The sequence below is a fragment of the Pelodiscus sinensis genome, chromosome 20, assembly GCF_049634645.1.
Source record: "Pelodiscus sinensis isolate JC-2024 chromosome 20, ASM4963464v1, whole genome shotgun sequence".
Lineage (NCBI taxonomy): Eukaryota > Metazoa > Chordata > Testudines > Trionychidae > Pelodiscus > Pelodiscus sinensis.
Genome location: NC_134730.1, coordinates 13,982,490 through 13,996,511, shown reverse-complemented (window position 1 = coordinate 13,996,511; position 14,022 = coordinate 13,982,490). Strand labels below are relative to the sequence as shown.

At 48.2% G+C, this 14,022-nt stretch overlaps 1 protein-coding gene across 4 annotated transcripts; it reads left to right on the top strand.

Moving 5' to 3' along the window:
- The first annotated feature begins 2,505 nt into the window (after positions 1-2,505).
- On the top strand, positions 2,506-12,252 carry LRRC59 (leucine rich repeat containing 59). Of its 4 annotated transcripts, none has more exons than XM_075903759.1 (8): positions 2,506-2,620; positions 4,243-4,351; positions 5,759-5,818; positions 6,901-7,059; positions 7,419-7,523; positions 8,726-8,798; positions 10,526-10,699; positions 11,495-12,252. In XM_075903759.1, the coding sequence occupies exons 1-8, from the start codon at positions 2,571-2,573 to the stop codon at positions 11,737-11,739; spliced, it is 975 nt and encodes a 324-aa protein (XP_075759874.1). In that variant the 5' UTR covers positions 2,506-2,570; the 3' UTR covers positions 11,740-12,252. The 4 variants fall into 4 exon arrangements, with proteins under 4 accessions (XP_075759874.1, XP_075759875.1, XP_075759876.1 ...); XM_075903760.1 differs by having other exon boundaries at positions 2,609-2,704; XM_075903761.1 differs by lacking the exon at positions 2,506-2,620 and adding an exon at positions 2,702-2,725.
- Positions 12,253-14,022: the final 1,770 nt, after the last annotated feature.

Genomic DNA, 14,022 nt, shown 5'->3' with positions numbered 1-14,022 from the left:
TAACACCTGAATTTGAGTGAGTGTTTGATGAAGATTAAGCATCTCAAAAGTGATGAATAGCAGAGATGACAAATGGCGAACTCTTAAAACTCCCTGTGTGGGAGAAATCCCCAAGACTGAAACAGGAGCTTGAGTGGAAAGAAGTGTCAGATATATTTGTGTTGTGCCCCAAGCTGCTGGCTCCTCCCCATCACCTGGCCCCTCTCTGCTCCATGGCTGCTTACTTTTCTCAGCTGGTGAGTAGCTCCCCTCTCACCTCTGCAAGGAAACACCTCCTCTCCACTGCAGGCACTAGCACCAGGTGGACAGGGCTGAATGAGGCCCCAAGGGGGTGGGACTTCTCCGTGATCCCAAGCTTCCCATTCACACAAGGGGCCACGTTCATGCTCCTGGGTTCACTGTTAGGTGTTGGGGAGCGGGGGAGGGGAAACGACACCAGTTTCAGAGGTCCCAGGTGCATTAGGGGGCCAAGTGTTGCTGTCAAAGTGGCATTGAAACTGGCTTGCACAATGTGGTGAGAGGTGGTGGCTCACAGGTTGGCTGGGGCTGCCTGTGCTCTGCTAACAGATCCCTGACCCAGGTTTGCCAAACCCAAGGGAGAGACAGAGCCAGACAAGAGTAGAGACCTTAGGTTGTCTCTCCCTACACGCTTTATGTAACCCCAGCCGGATTCTGCATGTGACAGTCCCTCCCCCACAGCTGGCCTGCTCCCTAGCAATGTGCAGGGATGGGGTCACTGCTCTGTGCTGGCTGCCATGTGTAAGCTGGGATGCTGCCATCTGGATCACACAGTCTCCTGGGCAGCAGAGCAGTGACATGGCCTTGCCTTCTGGCTCCTCTTTGCTCCCATCCCCTGGTCAGACCCCTGTGCAGCTCTGGATCTGGACAGTCATGGCTAGTGGGAAAGGGTAGTGGGGCTTGGCTGGGCCCCTCCAGGCAAGTGGGTCTTGAAGGAGTATGGCCTAGGCAGGGGCAGATCCTTGCCTGGCTGCTTGTGCTGCTCCCAAGGGGCCCAAGCAATTCCCCATCCCATGACCAGGACTGGCCCCAGTTGTGCTGCCGGCTCAGCCTTGCAGAGTCACCTCCTAGCAGGACCAGTGATTGCAGCCAGGGGCAGGAGACAGGGAATCGGGGTGTTGGGCGAGGGGGCTGTGTGGCACGGCATCATCCCACCCCCGAGGGGAAGGGACACACTGGCAGCACAGGGTGAGGTGGGCCCAGCCCAGTGTGCTTCTGATGATTTCCAGATAGTAACTAGCAACCTTGCGCTAGGTGGGGTGAGGATGCCACTGCCACGCCATGCCCCTTTGCCCCTGGTTGGCCCCTTGCTCTGGGGACTGAACTCCCCGCACTATGCTCCATTGGGGACCCACAGACATGTTTGGTGTAGGGCCCACAAAAGGTTACTCTATCCCCAGAATCACTATCAGACAGCTATTAAACTATCACCCTCAATTGTGTGTTCAACAAAGCCATGCTAGCAAGGCCCTTCTCCTCCTTGTCAGCCCCCACTCCCACCCTGCCCTTGCTCCCCCTGCCACCTCAGCCCTCCCTGCTCTCACCTTCACCCTCCCCTCTCCCCCGCCGCCTCTTCTGCCCCCCTTCCACCTTCACCCTCCCCTCTCGCCCTCCGCCTCCTCTGCCCCCTTCCACCTTCACCCTCCCCTCTCACCCTCCGCCTCCTCTGCCCCCTCCCACCTTCACCCTCCCCTCTCGCCCTCCGCCTCCTCGGCCCCCCTCCCACCTTCACCCTCCCCTCTCGCCCGCCGCCTCCTCGGCCCCCCTCCCACCTTCACCCTCCCCTCTCGCCCGCCGCCTCCTCGGCCCCCCTCCCACCTTCACCCTCCCCTCTCACCCTCCGCCTCCTCTGCCCCTTCCCACCTTCACCCTCCCCTCTCGCCCGCCGCCTCCTCGGCCCCCCTCCCACCTTCACCCTCCCCTCTCACCCTCCGCCTCCTCTGCCCCCCTCCCACCTTCACCCTCCCCTCTCGCCCTCCGCCTCCTCCGCCCCCTCCCACCTTCACCCTCCCCTCTCGCCCTCCGCCTCCTCCGCCCCCTCCCACCTTCACCCTCCCCTCTCGCCCTCCGCCTCCTCCGCCCCCCTCCCGCCTTCACCCTCCCCTCTCGCCCTCCGCCTCCTCCGCCCCCTCCCACCTTCACCCTCCCCTCTCGCCCTCCGCCTCCTCCGCCCCCTCCCACCTTCACCCTCCCCTCTCGCCCTCCGCCTCCTCCGCCCCCTCCCACCTTCACCCTCCCCTCTCGCCCTCCGCCTCCTCCGCCCCCCTCCCGCCTTCCCCCTCCCCTCTCGCCCTCCGCCTCCTCTGCCCCCTTCCACCTTCCCCCTCCCCTCTCCCCTCTCGCCCTCCGCCTCCTCCGCCCCCCTCCCGCCTTCACCCTCCCCTCTCGCCCTCCGCCTCCTCTGTCCCCCCCACCTTCCCCTTCCTTTTGTTCACCTCCTCCCCCCGCTAGGAGGCGCTAGCCCTGCCGAAGGAGCCGCTCTGCCCTGAGCGCGGGTCCCTCTTGGCCAGCGGGCCGGCTCGTTGGCGCTGGCGGGCTGAGCCGAGACGTGGATGTTGGATGCGGAAGTGGCTGGCAGTGGAGGCGAGTGCGGGGCGGGGCGGTGAGTGCGGGCCTGGGCCGGGGCGCTCCGCCCGCTCTGGGCCGCGCCCGGCGTCCGTGTGTGGGTTCGGTGGCGGCCCGGAGGGTATTGGGCAGAGAGGCCCCTGTGCGGAGACATGGGGGGGTGCCCTGTGCCGGGGGTATTGGGGAGAGGGGGGGCCCTGTGCGGGAACATGGGGGGGTGTCCTGTGCGGGGGGTATTGGGGAGAGGGGGGCCCTGTGCGGGGGGTATTGGGGAGAGGGGGGGCCCTGTGCGGGAACATGGGGGGGTGTCCTGTGCGGGGGGTATTGGGGAGAGGGGGGCCCTGTGCCGGGGGTATTGGGGAGAGGGGGGGCCCTGTGCGGGGGTATTGGGGAGAGGGGGGGCCCTGTGCGGGAACATGGGGGGGTGTCCTGTGCGGGGGGTATTGGGGAGAGGGGGGCCCTGTGCGGGGGGTATTGGGGAGAGGGGGGGCCCTGTGCGGGGGGTATTGGGGAGAGGGGGGGCCCTGTGCGGAGGTGGACGGGGGTATTGGGGAGAGGGGGCCCCCCTGTGTGGGGACATGGGGGGGTGCCCTGTGCCGGGGGTATTGGGGAGAGGGGGGGCCCTGTGCCGGGGGTATTGGGGAGAGGGGGGGCCCTGTGCGGGGGGTATTGGGGAGAGGGGGGGCCCTGTGCGGGGGGTATTGGGGAGACTGGCAGTCTGAGGCTCCCTTGGTCCCTTGCGGGGAAGCTTTGGCTGGGCTGGGGCGTTCCCACAGGAGATGGAGCTGCTGGGGGACAGGGTCGCCTACTCTTTCTAGTGGCTTGCTGGGGCAGAGGGGATATGTCCCACTTCTGCCTTTGTGCTTTTTTTCTCCCTTACTGGAATGCAAAGGAATAAACATTCCAAAGCTACAGCAAGATGTGGTGGGACAGAGTCCGGGAACTGGGCCACTGCTGTTAAACAGCATTTCCGCTTCCACCTCTACGTATTTGCTCCCTCCATTCACCATCCTCTCTTGTACTTCTGCCCTTCAGAGAGCTCTCTTCAAAAAGACCCTTGGATTCCCCCCACCACAACCCAATCAATTCTACTCTTGGTAGTAGGACAAACAGATACCTTACAGTGTTCTCACTGTGCCTAGATGTCCTGCTGGCATGAGGGGCATCGGAGGAGGTTGGGTTATTTCTAAGAAAATAAAATTCTTGCTCATTTAGCCAGAAAATCCTGGAAGGGTGGTGATGCCTATCAGGTGTCACAGGTATAGGTTTACAATCCATATTCAGCTTGAATTGGTAAAAAGGAAAGACTAATAGTTGTTCCCATTTGGTGGCCTTTCAGTAGCCTCTGCTAAATGGGCTGTCAGTCCAGTTCCTGGTAGACAGGTTGCAAAAACCATGTCCACAGTTAGCCTGAACTGGCAAACACTCTGGCATCCAGAGCAAGATCTAAAAGGGGATCAAAATATCCCTGGCTTTAAAAGGTGAGCACAACAGCTGTCCAGACTCCTGCTGTAATTGTTAGGTAGATACAGCTTAAAAGAAAATCTAGGGGTTTGCCAATTTCTTTTGGTGCCCCTTCTTCCATTCCTGATCTTTTTTCCTTCCCCCAAAAAAGGAGGCCCTTTGGTGAGCTACTTACGACTCTTTATCTGTTAATAGGATCATGGCAAAAGCGGGAGGAAAAGGAGTGAACCTGAAAGACAAACTTGATGGCAATGAACTGGACTTGAGCCTGAGTGACCTGAATGAGGTGCCAGTCAAAGAGCTGGTCAGTATCAGTCTTTTCTGGGAAGTGTTAGGCTGTGTCTACACTGGCCACTTATTCCGGAAAATCAGCCGCTTTTCCGGAATAACTTGCCAGCTGTCTACACTGGCCCCTTGAATTTCTGGAAGACCACTGACGATCTACTGTAAAATCATCAGTGCTTTTCCGGAAAAACTATGCTGCTCCCGTTCGGGCAAAAGTCCTTTTCCGGAAAACTGTTCCGGAAAAGGGCCAGTGTAGACAGCACAGATTTCTTTTCTGCAAAAAAGCCCCGATCGCGAAAATGACGATTGGGGCTTTTTTGCGGAAAAGCATGTCTACATTGGCACGGATGCTTTTCCAGAAAAAGTGTTTTTCCGGAAAAGCATCCTGCCAATGTAGACGTGCTTTTTATGGAAATACTTATAACGGAAAACTGTTCCATTTTAAGCATTTCCGGAAAATCATGCCAGTGTAGATGTAGCCTTAAGGTATTGCAGGGGAGCTTTTGAGATTACACTTGGTCTTTGTGAATTACAGATTGGTCCAGGAAGGGGTGGGGTTGAGGTCTGGGGATGCATTGGGCCCTGTGTACATTTTGTTTTTTACCAGCTCAAGGTAATGCCAATTCAGTATTTAAAGGCACACTCACACTGTTTCTCCTGGTTTGAAGAAAAAAGGGAAGATAAGGATATGCAACCTTGAATCTTTCCTGTTGTTTTGACTTTGGGGATTGATGTGACCTGAAGAAAAGTGTGTTCCTATTGATCTAATCTGGTTTAATCCAGATTGTGTATTAAATGGAGGCTTTGGGTGAAAGAACCTATTTCAGTGGGAGCAGTGCTCATAAAACCCTGACTTTGAGTGAGATGTAAGAGAGTTGCAAAAATAATTTGAATGGTGGCAACTGGGAAATTCTTAAAACTCCATGTATGGGAGAAATCCCAAAAAACTTAAATATAAGCAGCAAAGTATCAAACATGTTAAAGAACTGTAACTTTGATAAGTCTCAGGTATCTGTGTTAGTCTGTATCTGCAAAAACAAGGAGTCCTGTGGCACTTTAAAGACTAACAGATTTATTTGGGCATAAGCTTTTGTAAAACCCACTAAATTAGAAAAGCAGATATAATATATATATATATAATCTCAATATCATACATGTATATCAAAAGAAGGGAGTTATCAAGTGTAAGACCAGTGTTAATGAGCCCAATTCAGTCACTGGTCAAACTCTTGATAAGTAACTCCCTATACTAGTACATATATATCCCTATCTCTGTAATTTCTACTCCAGTGCATCTGATGAAGTGGGTTTTACCCATGAAAGCTTATGCACAAATAAATATATTAGTCTTTAAGGTGCCACGGAACTCCTTGTTGTTTTTGTAGCTTTGATATAGGTTTAATTTGGTTCCTTGGCTCTTTTTCAGGCTGCCCTTCCAAAGGCTACCATATTGGATTTGTCCTGTAACAATCTCACTTCCTTACCGGTAAGAGGAGAGAAAAGCTTTGTGGAAGAGGGTGGGATCTGCTTGAAAATATCTGTAGAAGGATACTAGCCTTCATGGGAGGATGAGGTGGGAATTTGATAACTAGCAGTTATGTTAGCTTCTTATGTTAGCTGGAGTACTGTGTCCAGTTCTGGGCGCCACATTTCAAGAAAGATGTGGAGAAATTGGAAAGGGTACAGAGAAGAGCGACAAGAATGATCAAAGGTTTAGAGAACATGACCTATGAAGCCAGGCTTCATGAACTGGGCTTGTTTAGTTTGGAAAAAAGAAGATTAAGGGGGGACATGATAGCGGTTTTCAAATATCTAAAAGGGTGTCACAAGAAGGAAGGAGAAAATTTGTTCCTCTTGGTTTCTGAGGACAAGACAAGGAGTAATGGGCTTAAAGTGCAGCAGGGGAGGTTTAGATTGGACATTAGGAAAAAATTCCTAACTGTCAGGGTGGTCAAATATTGGAATAAATTGCCAAGGGAGGTGGTGGAATCTCCCTCTCTGGAGATATTTAAGAACAGGTTAGATAGACATCTGTCAGGGATGGTGTAGATGGAGCTTGGTCCTGCCTTGAGGGCGGGGGGCTGGACTCAATGACCTCTCGAGGTCCCTTCCAGTCCTATTATTCTATGATTCTTGGGAGGATAAATGACATTGCCCCTGTTATAGAGGGGCCTTTAGAGGTGACTAACTTTTACTGAGGTTGGCTGGCATAGCACAGTGCTCTTACAGAAAATGAATGTACTCAGTGATAGCAGCTTCTATTCCAAAGTGCTCTACCAGCTAGATACCAAAAGCATCTGTCTTATGTCCATTGTAATTATATTGCTATATATAGCCCTGTTTAGGAGACTATCCACTGCTCCCTACATTACAGTCCTAGGGTACGTCTAGATGTAGAGGAGGAAGAGGGTAGCTTTCCCTCATAACACAAACAGCTTTGTGTGAAACCCATGTGAATCTCCCTATACTCCCTGCAGAGTGCAGCATAGACTAGCTGTAGCATCTGTTATTCCTTGGTAAAGTTGATTAACAAGCTTGTACATTTCTTCACTCCTGTTTGGGTTCTAGTCGGACTTCTGCAGTTTGACCCACCTGGTGAAACTGGATCTGAGTAAAAACCAGCTTCAGCAGCTCCCCTCAGACTTTGGCCGCCTGGTTAACTTGCAGCACCTGGACCTTCTGAACAACCGATTAGTCATGCTACCAGTCAGTTTTGCACAGCTCAAGGTAAAACTCCTCTGGCTAGGCAGTTTATGTAAAGCCTTGGAGTGCAGCCCAAAGTCTTATGATTCTTCTAAAGTTGATTCCTCTAGTAAAAAGTCAGTGTCTCTGCCAGCAGACCACTGTGGGCTCTTATATGTAACTGGGAACTAGCCTGCTGCCCTTGACAAAACTTTCAGTTTTGTTAAACTCCTGCCTGAAATCTGCATTTGTCTCCCATATCTCTTTCATTCACACGACAGCTAAATAGTCTTTACTTCTGCTTTGACTCTTTAGAATAAACACCACCTTATGTGCTCTTTCTTTGTTGCTGTACTGATGTGTGCCTACTCTAGCCTGGTCCCATTTGTGTTTCCTTCCTGCAGAATCTGAAGTGGTTGGATCTGAAGGACAACCCCTTGGATCCTATCCTGGCCAAAGTGGCAGGAGACTGCCTGGATGAGAAGCAGTGTAAACAGGCTGCTATCAGGGTAACCATTTTATTTTTGTCTTCCTGCTTGGATTCCCTGGCTGTTCTTTCTCATTCTCTTGCTTGGAGTCTCTCAGCAGGGCAATTGTTACAGAGCAATGAGGGAGGGGCAAGTCCCATTGAAAGCCACTGTGATGATTTCATTACTGCCATGACCCTGGAAAGCTAGGGAGTGAGCTAATCAGGGTGTTCAGCCGGAGGTGGCCTTAAGAGTAAGCATTTAAGTACAGATCACTAAGAAAAAGATTATTCAGAAAAATAATCTATATCCAGGTTTGCATTTTTGAAGAAGTGCTAGCACTCTGCAGCTAGGAGTCATGGAGCAGGAATAGAACAGGTTGGAGCCTATGCTGCTGCAGCAGCTCTCTGCCATTCCTGAAGCAGGGATTATGTTTTTTCAGTCTTAGAAAAAGCATGTTGTCGTGGAGCAGTGGGTGCATACCTTACCTAGCACTAGCACAAAGGCTGCAAGGAGGGGGTTTTTTTAATGGAGAGATTTTGTCTGAACCTGAAGCATCATCTTTGGGACCAAAGTAGTCAGTGCTTCAAACATTCAGCAACATCATCAAAGTCTAAATGAAGCTGTGCCAAATTGCACCAGCTGAGGATTTAGCCCAATGCAGATGTCATAACATTTCCATCATCAGATGTCTATGTACCTTGGTAATGATATCATCAGGTTGGGGTTCATCGCTAGTGTAAAAAAGACAAGCCAGAGTCTGCTGTCGTACAGCTTTCTTCATCATTAATGTGGCTGTTGCCTAACAGCACACGGGGCTTTAACAAGTGAGGTAAGTTAGACCTAAACGGTGTAGCAAGGGCTCCTGGATTCTGTGGCAGCCTCGCCTGAATTAAGTGTTGTCTGTATTATTCATTTTTATGTTTAACTCATATAATCAATATGGTGTTTACCCTTGTTAATGTTATCTTCCCCCACCTCTGAATGGCGGGGTTTTGATGTATTGTATTGATGATGCATTGAAGATAATGTGGAGATTGTCAGGGTAAACATGGAGGTTGTGACATTGGTGTAAGAGCTGCTTGGGACTCACTCGTATTCTGCTTCATAGAATCAGAAGTCAGTCACAGAGAAATGCATTCCTTCTCCCATTTATGACTACATTCTAGTTCTGTTTGCATAGTAAGATGATAGTGCAATGAATTCGCTGCATAGATCTCATGCTGTTGTCTTGGATTTTGAAGGTGCTGCAGCATATGAAAGCTATCCAGTCTGAGCAAGATCGAGAGAGGCAACGAAGGCTACAAGCAGAGCGAGGTAGGCACAAGTAGCCCCCACTCACTGCTTTAGGCTCTTTTCTATTTCCATAGATTACATGTCCAAACCTGCTGATTCTGCCCTTCCAGAACAGCTAACAGACTGTTTCAGATATCATAGCATTGAGGACCTACAGAATGTTTATTCTGAATTGGAGGTGAAGGAGGTGAAGGAAGAGATTCCTGAATAACCACTTAAACCTGTGAAAGTGGAGAGGGGTCTGATCCACACTAGAGCAGGATGGCCTCTGGTGGGTCAGTTGGGTAGCCACAGGAAGGCCTGACGGTATAGCTGAAACAAAAACCAGGACTATGTAGCACTTTAAAGACTAACAAGATGGTTTATTAGGTGATGAGCTTTCATGGGCCAGACCCACTTCCTCATATCAAATAGTGGAAGAAAATTGTCAGCCATATATCTGAGGAAGTGGGTCTGGCCCACGAAAGCTCATCACCTAATAAACCATCTTGTTAGTCTTTAAAGTGCTACATAGTCCTGGTTTTTGTTTCAGCTACACCAGACTAACATGGCTACATTTCTATCACTATTCTGATAGGGTATAGATTCTGTTGCCTAGAGCTTGATTTTACTTCTGTGTCTTGGAAACTGATTTCCTCACTGGAGAACTGTCTTTCTTTTTAAAGGGGATTGTTTTCCGTAAGAACTTTTTTTCTTCTCTTCTTGGAAAGGTGGTGTGGTTTGAGTGCAGGAGCAAGAAAATAGGAGTCTTACTGCTATTCACTATGAATGTCACATAGGTCTTGCCTATGCTGACAAAGTTCAGCGTTTCAATTCACAAGCAGAAGTACTAGTGTAGAGAAGGTCAGTTGTTTACGTCAGTGGTGCTAAAAAAGCATGAAACACGTCCACAAACAGTGCACCTGTACTGTTACCACTGATGATTTATGGGTGCAAACTCTGAATGTAAATGAATTGTTAAAGAACTAGGGACGTGAATGGTTAACTGGTAAGCCTCACTCTTGCAGCATGGGTCCCCTACCCCTTCCCATTAGTTACCCAATTAAAAAAACCTAATGTTTAACCGGTTAACCAGTTAAATGGGATTTTACATCTTTAAAAGGAATGTTAAACTGAAAAGTCATATGTGTCTGAAAATTCTTAATACCAAAGATTACTATTATTGAAAAGTTAGCGATAAACACTTATTTCAATATACTTTCTGCATTTGACAATATTCAGCACATGGTCAATTTCTCATCTGTGAAACAGACCCTTTTGAATATGACGCAGAAAAAGCCTTACTTTTTAAATGGAATCTAAATACTACTACTCCTACTACTTATATAGTCTTTTATCAAACCAGAATTTCTTTAAAATTGATCATGTTAATAAAATTTAAGTTGACTGTGTCCTTTTAACATTTGTGCTTCCATTTCTTGCACATGTAACATGGACAATGCATCGGGGCTAAGTTAATGGTTGCAAAGTGCTAAGATTTCTGGATGAGAGGTGCTATTGACAAAGAGAAGGGGTGTGAAGTATATAGATTTTTTTTTTCCCCACTGATTCACATAAGACTGCTTCTAGGGGAGAATAGATTAGGAGGAGGAAGATAAAGTGCACCTAACACTTCTGGATAATAAAACAGGGCATTTATTTCATTTTGTTACCTTTTCTGTGGGAAAGAGGCAGTCATACAGCAAGGGGGAAGGTGCATTGCTGTTATTAATTACAGATGGGGGAAAAAAATGTTTGTCGGTCCTCAGAGATGGAGAAACAGCGTGAAGCAGAGCAGCGAAAAAAGGAGGCTCAGGAGAGGGAACTACGGAGGCGAGAGAAAGCAGAAGAGAAAGAACGCAGGAGACGGGAGTATGATGCCCTAAAAGCGGCAAGGCAGGAGATGGAAACACAAACACAAAAAGAAAGCAGTGAGATCCCAAGTAAGTCAATTGAGAAATATCCACTAGGAAGCAGGTGTACTCTGTAGAGTATAGTGCAAATGTTTTCATCTGTATTTTGGCACTGTGTAGGAGAAATAAGTGGAAGAGAATGAGAAAGGAACACATCATTGGTGAGGTTCTATCTCCAGCTCCACCATGCTTTTTGATAGTGCTAGATTATGTAGCAAGTTATTAGGAAGTAGTCCTTTGTGTTCAATATGAGCAAGGGACAGAGGAAATGGGCCACAGTGGCAGAGCTATTTCAGAATCTTGCAATATGAGTAGCTTTAGGAGAACAAGCACAACTTCAACATCTGCAATTGATAAGAGTGCTTGATTACTTACCTGAAAGATTCAAAGTTCTGCAGTTGCTGCTAAGGTATATTTCCTCTGCCTCAAAAGATTTATTGAATGTACCTTTAAAATGCCTGCAAAACAGGCTTCTTAACATGAGTTTAATGCATTTCGTTGTCTTCAGAGTTGCTTGCTTATCTGGATAATGGGTGTGAGCATTATGGTTGTTTTCTGTGGGATCAAAAACATCTACTTACTGAAAAAAAAAATGAAATGTTGAATTCTTTGTGGATGGGGCCTGTGCATGTTTCGACCTGAAGAACACTAGGGAAATCTGAAATGGTGTAATTATTGTATTTTGTTATGGGAGAGCAAACCATGTCACAGCATTTTCTTATAAGGGACTCACATCTGCATATAGGATATTACATGGATAGAGATTTCTCTTCATATGTGATTTGGTTTTCCCATTCTCTTTTCCCCCAATTTATATCATTACAGAGCTTGCATCAGTTTCTCGTCCATCTCACCTGCCCCAGCACAGGCGCTCCTGGTTCCAGGCATTGTTGAAGTTGCTACTCTTGATATTTCTGTGTGCCCTTAGCACTGTGGCTGTTTGCCGAGTGACGGAGCTGCAGCGCCACTCTCTGTGCATCAGTGTGAACGCTCTCTATGAGGATGTGGTAATGGCTCTGCAAAGCCACAAAATAGTGCAAAATGTATTACATCAGAACTCGCAGCAATGATGCTGCTACTTGGACATGTGCATTGTCAGCATCTCTTGCCACCATCAACACAGCCAGAATTCCTATGGAATTGCGTTCTGGTGAAACTGCCTTTGATCAGTCAGCACTGGAGTTGTTGGTCCATTCAGAACAGAGCTGAGCGACTGCTTAATTATTTTTGTTGTGCTTTTGTCTGAGCTGGTCTGCAACTCCTGTTTGCTCACATTAAATTAGAACATGTTAAGACTTTCCCTTACTAAAGGAGCAAAAGGTTGCCAGTTGGAGAAGTGAAGAAAGCTATAACTAATTCGGGTAACTATGGCCCTATAAGGAGGTGGAGTATTTAGACTGAGTATCATCTTCTTGCTGACTCTAAGCAAACCTTTACTAAAATCAGTGGTGGTGAGGCAAAATACGTAAGCCCACTAAGATGTATGGAGAATGGCTGTGTATTGATATATCAAAGCGCAGGAGTGACGAAATGCTATTGAAACAAGAATTGTCAGCTTTGTCAATATAACAGTTTTCGCAGCAGTTTGGTGTCTGATTCTGAGCTGGATATTTACATTGCTTACACACATTTGTGCAGTGCCTCTGTTTTGATTGGGGTTTGCGTACATTGTACTATTACACCATAATGGAACCACTAACTTGAGCAAGCTAATACAAAAAGCAGTTATACTGAGGAAAGACTAGGCAGTCACACAGACTGATTTCTCCCTGAGTGATAGCCAGAGCAGGCTCCTGAAGGACTGTTGAAAAATGACAGTGATGCTACAGCTAGCCATGAAAATAGAACCTTTCACTTCTAACCTATGCTAGGAGCATATTAGTCAATGGGTGATACTTGGTCACAGTGTCTTTAACACTTGTGTTGTGCAGAGCCCATCATACTTTAGAAGTCATTCTCCATAAACTGCAGTGGTTTCCAATCTTTAAGTACAAGATCACTTTTTCAATTTGTCAGTCCAGCATCTACCTTAAACCCAAATACTCTTGTCCTACCTCCTTTCCTGAGACCCCGCTCTTGCTCATTCAGTGGAGGTATGGTACAGGGGTAGGGAGAGAGGGAAACGCTGATGTCACCACCCCCTTTTTTCTCTTCCCCCATCCTGCACAGCAAGCAGGAAGCTCTGGGGTGCAGCTCCAAAGCAGAGGACAGGAGAACCATGGCAGTGGGGGGAGGGGCAGCCAAAGTGCCAGCACCTTATAACCTCCTAGCCAAACCCGTCAGGATCACCTGTCAGAGCCTCTAGTATCTACCAGTTGATCCCAATCTACTGGTTTGTGATCACTGCCAGAAAGTCTCAAACTGGCCAACTTCACATTAACACCAATTCTGGTGCTTTGTACCCCTGTGACAGCCCAGCGGTACAGTAGGGTGTGGGATTACTGCAGTGTCACATTCCCAGTGTTGAATTCCCAATAGCTCATCACAGAAAGGAAGATAAGTCTTCACCTGTGCTGTTTAATCCAGATGGACAAAAGCTACTGCTCCCTGGCTCCAGTGTAACACCGCAAGGAGGGAGTTTCAGCTAAAAGGAAGGTAGTCTTAGGCTTTCCAGTGACACCCTCCTTCATCTACAGACATGGAGTATGTGACCTTTGTACCATACATTCTCACAAGTATTGGCTTTTTATCAAATATGCTATCTAGACTGAGGAGCTGTAACTACTGTTTATGATCCATTAATACTCCATTATAAATACAAGTTGTCTCTAGTAGAGAAGTGTGTTCCACCCAACAGTACTAGAGGGCTATGTCTGGACTGGCATGATTTTCCGCAAATGCTTTTAACAGAAAAGTTTTTCCGTTAAAAGCATTTGCAGAAAAGAGTGTCTAGATTGGCACGGACACTTCTGCGCAAAAGCACTTTTTGCAGAAAAGCGTCCGTGCCAATCTAGACGCAGTTTTGCGCAAGAAAGCCCCGATCGCCATTTTCGCCGTCAGGGCTTTTTTGCGCAAAACACTTTTTAGCTGTCTACACTGGCCCTCTTGCGCAAATACATTTGCGCAAGAGGGCTTTTTCCCAAACGGGAGCAGCATAGTATTTGCACAAGAACACCGACAATCTTACATTAGATCGTCAGTGTTCTTGCACAAATTCAAGTGGCCAGTGTAGACAGCTGGCAAGTTTTTCTGCAAAAGCAACTGCTTTTGTGGAAAAACTTGCCAGTCTAGACGCAGCCGTGAAGTTTGCCTCAAAGATCTACAGCAGTCAGCAGATGCAGTGGTATCAATGCTAAAATGTGTATCACAGCCTAACAGCAGTAGGATTATCCTAAAGGCAATGCATCCCAGCA